This window comes from Euleptes europaea, chromosome 6 (assembly GCF_029931775.1).
Source record: "Euleptes europaea isolate rEulEur1 chromosome 6, rEulEur1.hap1, whole genome shotgun sequence".
NCBI lineage: Eukaryota > Metazoa > Chordata > Lepidosauria > Squamata > Sphaerodactylidae > Euleptes > Euleptes europaea.
Genome location: NC_079317.1, coordinates 50,252,467 through 50,270,827, shown reverse-complemented (window position 1 = coordinate 50,270,827; position 18,361 = coordinate 50,252,467). Strand labels below are relative to the sequence as shown.

Here is an 18,361-nt window from a genome sequence, read left to right as displayed (position 1 = left end):
TGACTAGATTTTACTTCATGATGTTTGAAAACAATATATAACCCCACTAATCAGAGAAACGACACCAGTCCTATGCTGGGCGATTGACAGCAATGTCTTGGTCAGGAAGAATGTCAGAGTTCTCTGTACTTTCTTTGTGGAGACACCACACCAGTGTCTGCCCTACTCCTGTCATGCTGATCACGCGGTAGCCTCGCTTCTCCAGCTTGTCCAACACAATCCGGGGGGCATCAGGAACGTAGTACTCCCAGCTGTTGTAAGCAAGATGGAGAAAGGGGTAAGAAGAACAGTTCTCCAAACAACCCCAAAAGAACCATGAGCACTACAATGATAGGAAACATTCAGATTGTGGGAAGCACTTATGTTCTAACAATACAAGCTATGAACACTAGAAAGTAATTGAGAGGAGGCACTGCAAGGAGGCACTGCAAACAATCTTGGCTATATGGATATGAGTTATTAAGAGGAATACTATTCTGCCTATACCCAGGTAGAACTTCACCATTTTACATTTTCAAGGCCTTAGGCCAGGGAACAAAAAAATCAGGTGTTGGTTGAAATCTCAGCATTTACAAAGGGGTCAAGAGAGCCAAAGACCAGCACTAGTGTCTGGGATTTTATGGTGTTTTGAAATGAACACTTCAATTACATTTTTAAAAGCTAGTGCTTTAACAGTGAGAAAATGGCCTTGCAGATGAACAAAGTTAATTACCGTATTTATTGAGGAAGAAACCAAATACCATGCTGTTTCTTTTCACATTTAGAAAAGGGCAAGCCATCTTGATACTTTATTACCCACATCTGACACCGACAGAGCACCATCTCTGCACGTGGTGCTTTATGCAGTACTATAAACAAGAACTATAAAAAGTTCCTCTCCCAGCTTACAATGTAAATTTCAACAATGGGAGGAGAGAAGGAAGGAAGTTAAGGAAAGAATTAATGTGAACAAATGCAGTTACATGTACATGAGGTTAGTTGGGGATGACAACTAAGGGACAAAGTACACATATGGGAAATCCAAAATCAGAACTCCCATCTTTCTGTTCAACTGGGACGCGGCTGCAGAGGCTACCAAGTTCTTTGAAGCAGCAATGCTGAGGGTTAAGGTGTGTTTTCCCTCTCTTGAGTGTGTGTGTGTTGGTCAGGAAAACATGAGATGTGGAAAGAGCTGAACATGTGAGCACATGCTGCTGCTGCACACTGGCAATAAGCTATGGATGCATTTCAATTTGGAGGTGGGGGAAAGGATGCCAATCCAGTAATGGATCTCCTATGTAATGTGACGTTTGGCCCCAACGGGGGAAAGTTCATGGTGGAAGTTGACAAAACAGATCTTTTCCTACCTAGCCTTTCCTCAGCAGCCCACTGTTTGTCCTCCCCCCAAAAAACGTTATGACATTTGGGGGATCTTTGAACAAAAGGCATCAAAGTACTCTTTTAAGTTTTTCCACTAGATCCAACTGAAAGGTCTAACAGAAGTTCTTTGGTTATCAGTGAACAACAAAAACAGGACACAGGAACGGTGTCATTTATCAAGCATGCAAGATAACATATTTGGACCTAACCAGCTGCATGCCCAGTTTTGTGGCTTTTGCATTCTTCTAAGACCGTGAATACAGGAAGCATGGGGACTGGAGCTCCTTATGGAGTTTGACCACACTGCCCTCGGGGAAGGGCCATGGCTCCGTGACAAGAGCATCCACTTTGCATGTGGAAGGTCCCAGATTCAATCTCTGCCAGCTCCAGTTAAAAGGATCAAGTAGGAAGTGATATTGTATGTGGGCTTGCCGGCACCTGGGGGACCCTGCAGTAGGCAGGTGCACAGCAAACTTGGGATGGGGCAGTGGCCCATGGCTCTAGCACAAACTGGCCTGGACACAAGAAGTGCAGAGTTCAAGCTTTTTATTTGCCAGCATTGGCCACATTACAAATAGCCTTTCCCTTCACCAGCAGGGAGTTCCCACACTTCCTCCTTCCTTTGTCCTCAGCAGGGAGTTCCTTCACTCCCATCCCTTTCCATCCCAGGATTCACCTTGCCCCCTCCCTAACATCCAGCCCCACCTCCAGGGTTGCAGGCCACCCTTCCTTACTCCAATCCCATGCCCAGTATAAGCCCCAAAGACATGCCATGTCCCCCAGTACAGGCTGCTAGTCATCCAATCCTGCCCCACTGGTCCCTGGCCACACACCCCACACCAGTCTCTTTGGGATTTGCAGTCTATCCTCTGGCTTTGACTGAATCTGCTCCCTTTCTGCCTTCACCTCTAGAGACTGGGGTGACCCCACTTTTGACTCTTTGCCTTTTGCGGTAACATCTGAAAACCTCCTGTCCCAGAGCCCTAGGCTTACAGGTGTGAAAGACCTCTACCAGAGACCCTGGAAAGTCAACATCAGTCAGAGCAGACAATATTGACCCTAATAGATTAGTGGTCTGATTCAGCGTAAGGCAGCATTGTGCGCATGTATTCAGAATGCCTGTGTGGTTATGCTGGGAGGAAAGATCTCCAGGTAATCTGGCTACACCAGAGGTCTCCAACCTTTTTGAGCTGGTGGGCACCATTGGAATTCTGACATGGTGGGTGTGGCCACAAAATGGCTGCTGCAGGAGGCATAACCAGACACAAAATGGCTGCCACATCTTACTTTCAGACATATAAAGAACATCCTTGTGCTATGGTGGCAGCTACTGCCAATACAATGTTTTTTAAAATGTGCACAGCCAATCAAGTCTCTAATGGGCAATTGAGCAAAACTCCCACCTGGTCCCACTCACTTTCTAAAAACACTTGGCGGGTGCCAGGAAAGGTGTTTGTGGGCAGCAAGTTGGGGATCCCTGAACTATACCATATATGGTACATTCAGGACCATAAATTACCACATCCATGAGCAGCATGCAGATGCAATGAGTAGCAATGTTTATCACCTGAGGTAATGAACAAGAGATAGTAATATTTCTCTTCTGTAGAACACCAGCTAGTATTTTCTCAATGCTTCTGGAACATTATTGAGAATTCAGTCTTGTAATTAAAAAATAATAATCAGGGTAATCTAGGTGCTTGCCCCTGGCAAAGCACATTCATCTGCAATTTCTTAAAATTCAGGGTTTAAAACATCTAAGCATTGCATTGATGATCTTCTAGTGTAAACCTAATTGATATAAGAAATAGGATCATCTTTACCTGATTTTTTTACGGTGTGTGTGACTGGATGAATAGTCTTTAATTACAAAGCAGTTGGTCCTTAAGATTATGAACAGAAATGTATCATTTGCAGATCAGGGCATTCCCCTACAATATGATCCTTTTCTAGTATGTAATGACAATGAATTTGTAATTTAAACTATCATTAGTTTAAATTAGAAGTTAACATCGGAGTCAAACACAACGTTTCAACCTCTTAGCTATTGTGGAAGTTTAAGTCGTTAACCAGGAGGTTAAGAAACGGAGCTGCCACCACACCCACTGGAAATAAGAGGCTGGAGCGGAGCTCAGATCCAGGATCTTCAATGCAGTATCTTCCTCCACCCCAGACCTGCAGTTTGGGTGTCATGTACAGAAGCACTTAAAATATACCCACTGATTAATGAAAAAGACCAATAAGTAATCTGCAATGTAGGAATATAACAGATTAAAAATTAAGAATCCAGATTGACTCTCTACTCTGGTTCTGGTACCAAAATGCTCCTTCTTTCTTTATCCAACCCAATAAAGCAGGGTTCCAGAAGGTTGCCAGATGCAGAGCAGCTCATGTATCCCTTAAAAGACCCAAGCAAGGTCACAAAAAGATCTAAGCTAGGCTTTTTTTTTTTTTAAATAAAAGCTATTATTTCATAGTTTTTTTCTCTGTGCTGCTTAACTGATGGCTTCCTTTCTGGTGTTCTTCCTAGTCTATGCCCTGATTTTAGGGAATAGGCAAAGCTTATTACCATGCCAGGGTTGGAGGGGGGGAGTAGCTTGGGATAGATTGCATTACTTGGAACTAGCACTCATTAAAGAAAATGTTGGCAAGTGGCAACCCCTGCAATTAAGAACTTGCAGGCAGAGCATTACCAATGTTGTCTTGGAAAATGCTTTGAGATTTGGCGCAGAGTTTGGGGAGAGCAGAGAGCTCCCATCATAAACCCCTCTATATAGCTGCCATTTCCTCCAAATGAGAACTGGGATAACTCCGGGTCCCACCTTGAGGTTGGTAACCCTGCACTAGCCTGGCTCTTACTTTCCCATCAGGGAGCACAAAACTAAGACTAGTTCATAGGAATTAGGAGGCAGGGTCAGGAAAGCCCCTATTTGAGATCTTGGAATGCTGCTGATGGGCAATGCAGGCATGGACTAGATGGGCCAATGGTGGGACTTCATATGCACAGGTTATGTGTTGGCATGACCACTACTAACATGCAGAGCAGCTCATGCCATGCAACATCCCATAAGCCAAGCAGCATGGCAGGACACTTGCGTACAGGTCAAGAAAGTCTCTGGCCACACACGGTGCTGCTAGACATTCGGCAACCACATGCCGGCACAGCGCTGCCCATCTTGCCCTCCATCTCCACCACCTCCTAATAATGGTCATTACAAAGGACCCAAATGTGTACCCCAGATTTTCCCTTCAGTTGATGTATAACAAGTATCTCAGCTTTCCCCAACAAAGCAGCTGGTCCTCAAGATGATGAAATGTACTATTTGCAGGGACAGGGCATTCCTGCATGATGTGTTCCTTTCTTAGGATGAATTTGGAATTTAAACTATCACTAATAGAACAGCCTGCGTAACATCACAGAGCCGAATGGGACACTTTGCTTAGCGCTTGTGAGAGGTACTATAGCCAAGTGCCATCCAAAGAGGAAAGACACCATTCCAAATCAATTGAAGTTAAAGGTGTAATTCTGCTTAGGATGGCACAGCAAGAACCTGAGGTATGAGCTAAACAGTCTTGGTTGAAATACAGCTCAATTGTGATCTTACCACACAGCTTCAGGCAAGCCATTCTCTATCAATCCATATCCCTTATCTGTAATAAGGGGGTAATGCAAACAGTGTTTTTATCACGACTGTTAAATTGTCAATTTCTCAGGGAAAAGTGATGTATATAGGCTTGCCAACAATCTGGAGAAAAAAGTGTCCTCTCCCTTTAAGAGAGGCTTAACGTGTGGAAATGGACAGGTCAATAACATGGAGGTAAATAACCTGGTAAACAAGCATCCCATTTAAGCCTCTATTAAAGGGAGAGGACTTTTCTCCCCCTCCAGGTCAGCTGGCAACCAGAGGCACTGCAGTTATAAATAATACTGCCTAGGTTTACTCAGAAATTCTTAGGTACTGGTGAAATGCTTTGAACAATCAGTATACTTGTATTAGGGAAAATGCTTGGTTTTACTTGCAGTTTTTGTGGCTATCTAAACCCTCAGTTTTTGTTTTAAGATTCTCAGGCTCACAGTCGAAAGCTGGTGGCACCTTCAAGATGACACAAAACCATTTCATTAACACAGCACAAGTTTTCCTGGGCAACTATCTTCTTGATCACTAGATGCACCTATAGTTTTGGAATAAAGATCAACACAGATAACCTGAGTGGCTGTATCAAAGAGGCATTAGATTGCTTTTACAACCTAAAGGGCGTCGTCACTGCAAACGAAAGGAATCCTTATGTGTGCTCAATTTTTCCTGAAGATTGACTTTGAATTTTATGATAACTTAGTCTAATGAAAAGGGCCTCCTTCGGTTGTGTTTATAGTTTAGCTTTGGTCTCTGAACCGGTTCCTTTTTTGCTAATCGCCTTGGAACGCAGAACTTCACACCCATGAGGAAGGCCCAGTTAACCTACTGCATTCCAGGGCAGCTGTTTTGTTACCTGTATCTTTCCTCCTCTTGTTCAACTGCAAAGGGAGGAGACTTCATAGATTCTCTCCACCGTAAGGAGAAATAAAACACTCCCTAAATCTTCCATCCCAGAAAATGGGTGTGGATGAAAAGTTTACATGAAAGGTTTACAGACACACCAGCCAGAAAGAAGTGCAAACATTGACAGGATAAATTAAATTTCTGACAGTTAGCTCCAGAGATGATTCTTTGTTGAGAACCTATGCACAGAAGCCTCACACCTGCCAGGAATGTGAACAGCTGAGTTTTCTCTACCTAGTCAATATACTGCAAACCCAAAAGGCATTTACAACACAGTTAATCATACGTTTTTTGCAAATCTCAAGTAGGGTTGCCAACCTCCAGATACTAGCTGAAGATCTCCCGCTATTACAACTGATCTCCAGGCGACAGAGATAGTTCCCCTGGAGAAAATGGCTGCTTTGGCAATTGGACTCTATGGCACTGAAGTCCCTCCCCTTCCCAAACCCCACTCTCCTCAGGTTCCGCCCCAAAAACCTCCCGCTGGTGGAAAAGAGGGACCTGGCATCTCAAGACGTTTTGATGCTTCTCATCAAATTTCAGATTTCAGCCATGCAATTTAATACAGTGTTTCTTTTCCCACTTAGTAAAATTGTTTGAGCCTTCATGGTTGCAGGTCAAAACAAGAATATCAGAGGCCAAAGGACAGAAAAAAATGTGCATGATTAAGAACACCGTGTGATTTCAGATACCTGAGTCATGATTACATAACCAGGAAAATACAAAAATATGGCAGCTTCTAACAGCATCAGCTTGCAAGGTCAGACAAAATATCCCATCAACCATGACTGAGCACAGCTGAAGGAGGAAGATGAAGCAATGCTCTTACCAACAGGTACCAGGAGATGACAGAGCTGCTAGGGTCATTGCTGCAGCTCTATGCAGGCACACAGATTCTGAATGGCTAGCAGAACCAGTCACCAGAAAGTGATGTCAAGTGACGTCATCACCACGAGGCCTGCTAGGTTCCACTACCACTCAGTAGCTGCAGGCCTGTTTGGATTTGCAGCCAAGGCCCTGATAGCTCCATAGCCACCTCCCCTCCTGTGGTAATCAGTGGTGGGGGTCAATCTAAATGAGGAAAACCAGAAGAAGAGTTGGTTTTTATTTGCCAACTTTCTCTATCACTTAAAGAATAATCAAACAAGCTTACAATCACCTTGCCTTCCCCTCCCCACAACAGACACCCTGTGAGGCAAGTGGGGCTGAGAGTGTGACTAGCCCAAGGTCACCCAGCTGGCTTCATGTGTAGGAGTGGGGAAACAAATCCCATTCACCAGATTAGCCTCAGCCGCTCATGTGGAGGAGTGGGGATTCAAACCCGGTTCTCCAAATCAGAGTCCACTGCTCCAAACCACCGCTCTTAACCACTACACCACCCTGGCTCTCAGTGCAGAAGGGTTAAGATGGCCCACCTAGTCTCCAGCTGGAGACTGCAGCCTGGGGAAGCATCTTTAGCTGAAAAGAGTGAAAAGGTTGGAGGAAAAGCTACATGTGATTAAGATGTATCATTTGAATAGACAGATAAGGGTGGTGAAGCTACTGTGCCATCCTAAGCAGACTTACACCCATCTACACCCTTTGACTTCAGTAAACTCAGAAGGGTGTCACTCTGCTTAGAATTGCACTGTTAGAGGAGCAAAGATCCTGAGAAGGGATAAGGACAGAAATATATGAAGAGCTTTAAACAGAAGGGCATAATGCGAAAGAAGACGGGAAGCCAGTATAATGCTATGAAGGGGGACAGCGCTTGGTTTAAGCAACAAGAGAGGTGAATGGTTTGAGCAGCAGAGTTCCAGACAGAAGCGAGAGGACTAAAGTGTGATGAAGCCAGAGAAAAGGCTTAGGAGTTAGGGCAGGGGGAGAAAAGAGTGTACACTGGAAAGCTATCCAAAGCTATGGGCAGAAAGAGACTGATTTGGACAATGCTGTGCAGGGCGAAGAGATGTGATCTGGAAGAAGATTGAAAATGGAGAGGAAAGGAGAAGGAAGGTTCAGGGGAAAGACAAGGCTGCACACATGGATCAGAGAGGAGGATATTACTGATGGGAGATAGAAAGTAATAGATCAGCCATATTAGTCTGTTGCGGCAAAAATAAACTGGAGTCTTGAACAACATTTTATTCCATCAGAAGCCTTCATGGTTGACAGCTCATTTCTTCAGAGGCAATAGAGTGGATCCTCACAGACAGGCATTTTATATAGGAGGGTATGGCACACAAACAGTATATAGTCAAGGGGCCATGAAAAGCAGAAAGTACAGGGTGAAATGTAACTATATAAAATTCAGATCTAATCAGGAAAAAATCAGAGACCATTCACTGGTTATGTCAAGCTAGTGAACACATGTACTGGGGTGGGGAGTCCCAGTTTATAAAAAAGAGCAAATATGTCTCATGGGGCAGAAATCCTAAGACCTCCCCCCTGGCTTGAACAAGGTATGACAGGATCAACTAAAGCATGGAGAACTAACACAGCGCCTAGATGTATCAGCCATTCCACTCAGGACGGATAAGATAACAGGCTGCTGCTTTTAATTGGCTTACTTATAGTGCTTACTGTGAGAGAAAATTCCCCCCAAACCCAATTGCCACATAAAAAAATTTTTTTTAGAACAACAAAAATGGAGCAATCTGAAAGGGCAGGAGGAATCCAAGCCTCAGTTTTAAAAAGACTTTCTTGTGCTCAGAAAGAGCCCTGAGGAAGCAGGAAGTATTTGAATCCCTGCCTCTGGACATGCTGCTTTGTAATTGGCTGAGAGCAAAACCAAGCTTGCATGTCCCCACACTTTGCCTTCTGCATGGGGATTTCACCCGGGCTTTGATCAGGGAAGATGGAAGAGTCAGGTTAATAGAGGAATGGGAAGACCCGGACATTGCGAAGGCTGGGCACAAGGTCATCTGTAATGGACGGAAAACTCATGCATCAAAAGTCAGACACAAAGGCCTTCCCTAGAAAGCAACTTTAAGTTGTGCTTGCTATTCATCTACCATCTAGCCAGCATCAAACTTATTATGAGCCGGCCACAACATCACAAAGATTCCATCCTGTGGTAAGGATTCCTCACTGGCCTTTTTCTCTGAAATTGTCATCTTGGCTCACTCGTTTATTCATGAGATTCCAGACGACGTATCTCCCGGACTATTGCATTCTGTTTTTTTTACTCCTTTACCCAAAGATGTCATCCCAGTTTTCTTTTAGAGTACTGATTCACAGTGGTTTTTCAAGGTTGCACAGATTGTAGAGCAAAGGTTTGACCTACCATAATGCTCTTGTCTTACCTTGTTCAGCGTGTAACGTTCCAGAAGATGTACTGCCTGCCCCACCTCTCTCCATTACCCTGGCCACCCCATCACCATTACTCATTCTAAAATGCTGACCCTCCCAAGGGGTGGGGGTTGCAGATTTCAATTTCTTTTTCATCTTCAATCTGTAGCACGCCTGCACTAAGGAAGGGGGAAAATGGTCAATTTTACGTTGAAAAAAATTAAAGTATTTAAAATATAAAAGGTCTATAGCCTTATTCCCATACTAATGCTCACACACTGCTTTTGATGGATGAGGGCGCGGGAGTGGCTATTGCTTCAACAAATACGGACAATCAAGGAAGGGTAATACCTGCTTCTCACATGAACATACACCCCTTGGTTTGTCTATAACAGGTAAGTGCACATTTGTTGGCTAAAAGTGCGGGACTCAATTCCACCAAAAGTCATTGTGGGAGAGAGGATAGGAAGTCTGCTCTGTGGAGGTTTGATCCGCAATAACTGAGTCACTGGATATTGCAGGTTCTATGAACACACGCATGGAAACCAGTCTTTGGTTTGTTTGCAATGCATGCATGTAAATCAAAACAGTAGTAATAAGAGAGAAGCACAGTTAGTTAAATGGGGGAGAAACTGTATAGTGATAGGATGGAATGCCAGAAGAAGTGGAAGGATGATTAAAATCCCTACAAATATACTTACAAATGGTTCCCCAGCATGTTTCTTTTAGTGGCCCCTAGATAGAGCATCAAGTTTGGATCAGAATGCTCATCGCCAACCATCGTGGGTCCAACCTCCTGCAGAGAGAAATTTACAATTTTATTCCTGAAAAACAACAACACCATTCTCTTTCATTCTACCTGCTTGGAGTTTATTGATGGTATAATATATACAACACTTATGAAAAAACGTTTTATTGATAGCAAATGATGTGTTTGACTTGGAGAAGGTTCACAAAAGCTTCCAGTATACTGAAATATATTTAATGCAAAAGCAACTATTCCAAGGGGCATTTGGGCAGCACCACACATGATTTATCTATACAGAAGAGAAGAATTGCAATCACTTATGCCCCTTAGTACAAAGCATAGCAGGAAGGCAGGACTCTGGAATGACTCAGAAGGACCCAGTGATTGAGAAGAGCTCCCTCTACAGGCTAAACAAAAGAAAACAAAGAGTTCAAAAGTATCCATTATTATTGTATTATTTAATACGGTATGCTTTGTTTCCAGCACCAGTGAGAAGAAATGTGGTAATGGATTTCAAACAGTTAAACACTTAAATGATCTGAATTTCCATACAAAACTAGAAGCTTAACCAGCCTTATGAAACAAGCCTCCCAGTGCAATTCTAAACAGAGTTACACTCTTCTAATCCCACTGACTTCAATGGACTTAATATGGGCTGGTTTTAGGGTTGCCAGGTCCCTCTTCACCACCGGCGGAAGGCTTTTGGGGCAGAGCCTGAGGAGGGCATGGTTTGGGACTTCAATATCATAGAGTCCAATTGCCAAAGCGGCCATTTTCTCCAGGGGAACTGGTTTCTATCAGCTGGAGATCAGTTGTAATAGCAGGAGATCTCCAGCTACTACCTGGAGGTTGGTAACCCTAGCTAGTTTTGCTTAGGATTGCACAGATAGGTGCCACAAAGATCAGTGGCTCATGACACGTTCCATTAGCTTACCTGTCCACCCATACCACCATTTCAGTCTCACAGACAGTCTGAAAGAAACAATTACCAACTCCCCATGTACAAAAAAAAATTGCCTGCCTGGTTGCTGAGGGACCAGCTATAAACCATTTCGATGTTTTCAAAAACCCTTTACCTAGCACTTAAAGGGGCTGTTCTGCAATCGGAAAATGCTGTTCAAACACCTGAGCTCTCACACACTGTGAGGAAGGAACAGCTCTTAACCCAAGGGTCAAAACACTGCGGTGCTCTGCAGAAAGGAAGTCAGCAGGGCAACTGACTCAGGAACGACAAAGATGTGCCAAGGCAAAGGAAGTGCTCAGTGGCCAGACTAAATTCCAGGGAGGGGGGTCTCTGTCCCTGAAATTTCTGGTTCCTAAACACACAAGGGAGACGCTGCTGAAGCTTCTACATCTTCAACACCAGCTACAGCAAACTCTGCAAATGGAAATTCAAGTCTAAAGGAGCAAGCCAGCGGGCTGAGGATTTTGCATGCTTTTCTGTCTCGTACGGAACAAATCCGCCGCAATGACCTGTGCATTTGCAAATTTAGCAACAAAAACAAAATACTGTATTTGTCAAAAGGATTTTTTTTAAAAAGCAGAATCCCTTTAGCCTCTTTAGAATCTGCTAAGGAAAGGCAGGCTATAAAAACAGGCTTTGCAAACAAACACACATTTACTTCATTCTGTTGCAAAAGGGCAATGAGTGTTGTAGAAATTATTGTCAATGGGCATCTGTGGATTCTTCAAATGTAAACAAATTGCTTCACTTAAATCCTGCCTGCAGAATGACTGCTTAGTTTTGTAATCTGGCATGTGCCCTTCTCTATTTTTTTTAATTATTTAATGCTCCCAACATTTCTAAAAGAAGGGTTTTGTTTTTCTTTCCTGGCAAACATGCCATACCTTTTTTGGGGAGGAAAGTTACGTTTCATTACAAATTTAGGCATTATTCATATGGAAACTGGTACAAATGTAATCAGTCTATTAATGATTAAACCTCTGATTTTTAGACAACTAAAATGTCTCGAGTGACAGCCCTTTTAAAAACAAGATGCCATCCAGTATATATCATGCAGAGGTTAAGGCACAAACAGAAAATATCCCATAGTTCAAATTCTGCTCAGCCTTGCCAAACAAATGGAAGTGAATTACACACAGTATCAATCTACAAGTTCAGAAAGGGACTAGAGTTTTAAGCGTGATTTTGCAAATCCATTATATTCTCTGTTCCAGTGCCCTGTGCCTATTGGTCAACATTACTGGCGCTTTCTCCTCGTTGATCTTTCTCTTCCCTTCCCTTCCTTCTCAATGCCTCCACCCTTCTTTTCTTTCCGTATCTTGCATTTATATCATCCCTCTTGGACAGCTTGATTATCTGGTCTGTCTGGTACAGGACCCTCTGGTGGAAAGTGTATTAGATCCAAAGGTCATTTTTCTATCCCCAGTAACAGGGCAATACGTTGGTACAATCCCTGCCTCTGTCTGCCCAGAACCATGCCATTCTTGGCATATAAAACAGCTACAGGAACCAGCTGCCAGCCTCTCCTCCACCTGTGCCAGCATAAAAAACAAATGACAATGCAGAAGATCTAAGCATGTGTAATTCTGCCACATCCAGGTGGATTGCTGGTATAAAGAGGAGGGAGGTTGCCATTGTGTATTTTTTCAATAGTTGTTCTACAGCTATCATGTTGTTGCAGAAACATAATTATATTATATAGAAGCAAATATAATTATATTATATAGAAGCAAAAAGAGCAGCTAAATTTCTTACTCTCAGAGCACCATTATAAAACAGTTGGTTAGATCCTATCACTCTGCAACTTAAGTGCAGAGGCTTCCTGTGTTGGAAAATGCTCCTTGTACTGGAGGGGGGAATTAACATTTAGCTGTGTGACGCAAGGGGATCCAATCTGTGTGTATACTACAAATAGGGGTAAATGTGTTGCGAGCCATATTATATTTTTTCTGGTACATGTTAAAACGTAAGCTTGGATCTGAGGTGATATTCTCTAAGCACAGCAGCTCCCCTTACTGAATAGCTTTTCTGCCTGCAGCAGAGGGGCAGATTTGTTGTAGATCCCCACACGCACACATACACACACAGACTCTCACTTTGCTCCCCACGGTTTCTTCGGGTCCACTGACCTGCAACAGCACAATGGGGGGGACGGGACAGAAGGCTGCAGCAAGAGGTGGGGAGGCAGGGACGTGGCTTAGGATCCAAACCATAATGTATCAAACCATAATGTATGAAACAGCTCTAAACGTACTCAGTTGGTTGCTTCAATGTACACAAACACACCCACACGCACGAGCCAAAAACCTCCTTCTATGGCACTTTCTGAAAAGAGCTGGCACAGGGAATTGGCTTATAGATGGAACAGAGCCTCTGGTTCCATCCTCACCTCTGTAGCTGTGTTCGTCTGTCACTAGCAGGAGAAAAGAGCAAGAGTCCAGTAGCACCTTAAAGAGTAATAACATTTGTGGCAGCCCATGAGCTTTTGCGAGTCACTGCTCACAATTATCTGAAGAAGTGAGCCGTGGCTCACGAAAGCTCATACCCCGACAGAAATTTTATTAGTCTTTAAGGTACTACTGGACTCTTGCTCTTTTCTATCCTTTATCAGAAATAGCTGCTTTCTGGGATTTTGGCCTCAGGCTCAAGTTTCTTTAAAACAAAACAGAAACCCCAGCTAGGCTGTGCGAAGAGTCTTATCCCGCAGCTCACTGCCAAACGCACCAGTTGCTCCCCCAAAGTACAGCAGCCATTCATAGCACCCCAAGGCTTCCCTCTCTATTCCCAGCCACTCTGAAAGATGCCCTCTGGTTCATCCTGAGGTACAGAATAACACCCTTGGAATGGGGTTTGAGGTAGGCACCAGCTGTTGAACAGCTGCTGGTAACAGCAGCCCCAAGTTGCCTGAACAGCTAAACCTCTGTCTGCAAACGCGCTCACACACAAATCATAGAGCCCTGTCGATTTAACTCCAAACCGTTTTTCAGCAACCCCAGCCCCAACCTGGCACTCCCGGTACAAACCAAGCAGGCACAGATGTCCTCGGAGCATTGCATGCAAACGACCCGAAACACCAAACAGCTTTTGGCTTAGGAGATGGAGCCAGATATTCCCAAGGAGCATCCTCGCGCTCCAACAGCGGCCATCCGGACCCCACCAATGAATACAAACAGTGGGCGAAAACGCACGGTCGCTTGAGCCTCCTTTCTTCCCTGTTCCAGCCAGGATTCAGCCAGGATCGAACGCACGAACGTTCTTCCCTGTTCCAGCCAGGATTCAGCCAGGATCGAACGCACGTTCGTGCGTTCGATCCTGGCTGAATCCTGGCTGGAACAGGGAAGAACGTTCGTGCGTTCGATCCTGGCTGGAACAGGGAAGAACGTCCGTGCGTTCGATCCTAGCTGAATCCTGGCTGGAACAGGGAAGAAAGGAGGCTCAAGCGACCGCGCGTTTTCGCCCAGTGTCTTCAGCACCGTCCCACCCTAACGCGCGCGGCTAGTGAAGTCACCCGCCCTTGCCCGGCGCTGCTCACCATGCGGATCTGAGTGCTGATGAGGACGTACGGCATGGTCCCCTCCGCCCCGCCAGGGTCCCCGACGTGGCCGCGGCCCTTCGCTCTCCCTTGCCCGCTCGACCCTCACGTGACATCCTGCCAGCCCCCCCCCCAGAACCACGCCCTCTCCCCGGGCAGCCAATCGGCGAGGGCGCAGCTTCAGGGCGGCGCGCTTGTGGAATCGCCGGGCGGACCAGCGGGACGGCCAGAAGTCGCAGCCTCCCTGATGGCGCGTCGGCTGCTTGATATATTCGGACAGTCGCGTGACTTGTTGAGACGGTTATGTAACCGTGGCCCAAAAGATCTCCCGGTCATAATTGGCATCCGGACTGCCAGGGAAGCTGGGGGAAGGAACGACTACCCAGATACAGGCTTGCTCTCTGTGTGCTTTAAGTAAGTGGGTTAAGAGTTCTGGAGTGTCAGAGTGAACTATAAACAATGATAGGAGAAACTGGTTAGAACTGAACTGTACCGCGCCACCTCTTTGTCTGTAATACAATCAGATATGTACAGAATGTTGATATGCCGTCATAACTTGAATTTGGATAAGTGTCTCTCCCTCAGTACAATCGGGACTCAGAGATTTCTGCCCATTAGGGCCTCTGAGTCGCAGCTGCCAGAATAAACTGTTTTCTTGAAATAACGATTCGGGTCTCTCCCCCCGCCCCCGAACCCCTGGTTACCACGTCATTTCAAAAAAACAAATACCAACCCTGTTCTGAAGTTCAGCTACTAGTTCAGCTTCTGCATAATTCTCACCTTGCCAATTTTGCTTTCTGCCAGTGGCGTACTGGCCATTGTGTTCGCTTGTCCGATGGCAAGTGGGCCCTCTTCAACATTAGACAACATGTTAAAAATAAAAATCAAATGATATCCTTATAGGTTATCCGGGCTGTGTAACCGTGGTCTTGGTATTTTCTTTCCTGACATTTCGCCAGCAGCTGTGGCAGGCATCTTCAGAGGAGTCACACTGAAGGACAGTGTCTCTCAGTGTCAAGTGTGTAGGAAGAGTTACGGTTACACAGCCCGGATAACCTACAAGAACCAATGACCGTGAAAGCCTTCGACAATATGATATCCTTATAGTTGTGGGTGGGCTCCCCTTGTCTCCTGGCAACCAATATTTTTAGACCCAGTCCGCCACTGCTTCCTGCTATGTTGAACACATGAAGCTGCCTTATCACTGAATCAGACCCTTAGTCCATCATAGTCAGTATTGTCTACTCAAACCAGCAGCAGCTCTCCAGGGTCTCAGGCAGGGGTCTTTCCCATCACCTGCTTGCCTAGTCCCTTTAACTGGAGATGCCGAGGATTGAACCTGGGACCTTCTGCATGCCAAGCAGAGGCTCTACCACTGAGCCCTTCCCCAATGTAACTCCCCGGAAATGAACACATGAAGCTGCCTTCTACCAAATCAGACTCTCAGTCCATCCAAGTCAGTATTGTCTATTCAGACTGGCAGCGGCTCTCCAGGGTCTCAGGCAGGGTTTTTTCACATCACCTGCTTGCCTAGTCCCTTTAACTGAAGATGTCAAGGATTGAACCTGGGACCTTCTGCATGCCAAGCAGATGCTCGACCACTGAGCCACAGCCCCTCTCCAACCCGCTGCTTGTAATGTCTCCTCTCGAGTTCTGGAGAAATGTCACTTGGCCATTCTTTGATTGGGCTAACAGTCCAGAATGGTCTCCTGCTGTTTCGTTAACAAGCGGGGCTCATAATTAGGATTTCCTGATTGTCTCATGTTTGTGAGTGGTTAGAAGGACTGGGTGGGCATGCACTCCCACACAGAAAGCCTCTGACTATATTGCCTCTGACTATATTGCTCTTGTATGTTTGTAAATAAACAAATATAAAAGCTCCATTCATACATTCTTTAGATAATGTGATATGGTAGGAGTGTACAATGCTCTGACCTGGATACCCCTAAGCTAACCTAATCTTGTTAGGTTTCAATAGCTAAGCAGGGTCTTCCCTGGCTAGTATTTGTATGGGAGACCTCCAAGGAATACCAGGAGTGTGATGTGGAGGCAGGCAATGGCAAACCACCTCCAAACGTCTCTTGCCTTGAAAACCCTACAGGGTTGCCGTAAGTCAGCTGTGACTTGATGGCAACCCCCCCACCCCCAAAGTGTTGTACAATAGCAATAATTCACAACCGGATTGTTTTGTCCACACAGCATAATCCCATTATTATTATTTTCTTATTATTTTAATTTATAGCCTGCCTTTCCCACTCTGAATCAAGGTGGATTAAAGTATGATTTATAAACAAAATTTCAATCAGTAAGTGGATAACAAATATGATAACTTCAAATGACTGCTATGCCATATTGGTAGCAAAATATCCAGTGATGTGTGGATGCAGGCAAAGACACCTTAACACTCCAAGGCACTCTCTGCCATCCAAGAGACAGCAAAGTCCAGAAGCACAGAGGTTGGGACCTCTCACTGTGTAGGATAGGGCAGCAACATGTGCTCTTGTGTGTGTTACGTGCCCACGTGATGCTCCCAGGTCTTGCAAACTGAGGGTCGTGGCTTCTTTGAGTGAGTCAATCCATCTCTTGTCAGGTCTTCCTCTTTTCCTGCTGCCTCCAACTTTTCCTAGCATTATTGTCTTTTCCAGTCAGTCCTGGCTTCTCATAACGTGACCAAAGTACAATAGCCTCAGTAGAATCATTTTAGCATCTAGGCAGAGTTCATACTGGATTTGACTTACAACCTACTTGTATGTCTTTTCGGCAGTCCAACACCACATTTCAAATTAATCTACTTTCTTCCTGTGTGCTTAAAGATTGTTTTTTATTTTCATAAATACCCAGTTAGAAGGCAATAGGGGAGGACTGTTGTCTTCATGCTTTCTTTGTGGGCATTCCAGAGACATCTTATCAGCCACTGGGGGAAAGGATGAAGATGGGCCTTAGGAGCTCTAGTTGGTCAAACCAATGTCCTTGAGCTGTCCATTTTCTGCAGCTTGTTTGATTTTCTCTAACTTTTTTGTGTAGCTGATCTTGACAGTGGAACAAGGACTATTTCCAAAAATGCTACCTTGAAGGTTACTTCAGCCTTCTAAGTAACAAGTTACATTTAGGTCCCAGGACCTGCTGGTTACATTTACCAAAATCAAAGATTCTCCTTCCCAACACTCTTTTTAGTAGGTCGTTTCAACATCTCATCGTGTTTGTAATGTTAAGACTGAAAAGGAAAGTCACCATGGCTAATCACCATGGTGATTAAATGAACTATGATTTTTTGTTTTTAACCAGGAGGTGGGGCTATGTACCAGGGAATGACAATTGTTGGAGCAACAAATGGGGCTTTTTTTTTTGCAATGAGAGAAAGTTACACAAGATTTATTTGTTTATATGCTACCTCTGCTTGAGGCAGCTCACAATTAAAAACCACAGTATAAAACACATGCCATTAAAAAACAAAAACATCCAGAGATTGTCTGTACTTTGTAATTTGTTCAATGGACATTACTAAAAGTTTTTTTTCTGATTTCCCTCTATCTTCTATAAAGGTTTTGTTCTATAGCTGGTTGCAAAGCTGCCAGTGATAAGAAAATCTAAATGGCTTTGCTGGCAAAAATGTGCTACTGAAATAGAACACAAATGAGCGAACAGTTTCTTTCATCTTTCTTTGCTTTTGGAGAGTAGATCTCTAATATTTTGCTAATCAGACTATTATATTTTTCAGTAGATAACTCTGCTTGGCCCAAAAAATGCTTTAAGTGCTGAAAATATAACAAAATATTTATTTACATCAGTTTAATCATATATAATGTATACGTTTCTCCACGGACAGTTATTCATAGAAGATATTATCAGTATATCTAACAGCGTACATGGCCCCATGTGCAGATACTTAAATCTGTGGATTAGATAGGGGCCATGTTGAGAGAAGGGAGATTTTTCTCCAAACTTGCAAT

The 18,361-nt window shown here is 44.3% G+C and overlaps 1 protein-coding gene across 1 annotated transcript; it reads right to left on the bottom strand.

Annotated features, from left to right (window-relative positions):
• Positions 1-14,482, bottom strand: GCHFR (GTP cyclohydrolase I feedback regulator). Its single transcript, XM_056851768.1, has 3 exons — positions 14,412-14,482; positions 9,869-9,963; positions 1-251 (listed from the first exon to the last, which is right to left on the bottom strand). The coding sequence occupies exons 1-3, from the start codon at positions 14,445-14,447 to the stop codon at positions 71-73; spliced, it is 312 nt and encodes a 103-aa protein (XP_056707746.1). The 5' UTR covers positions 14,448-14,482; the 3' UTR covers positions 1-70.
• Positions 14,483-18,361: the final 3,879 nt, after the last annotated feature.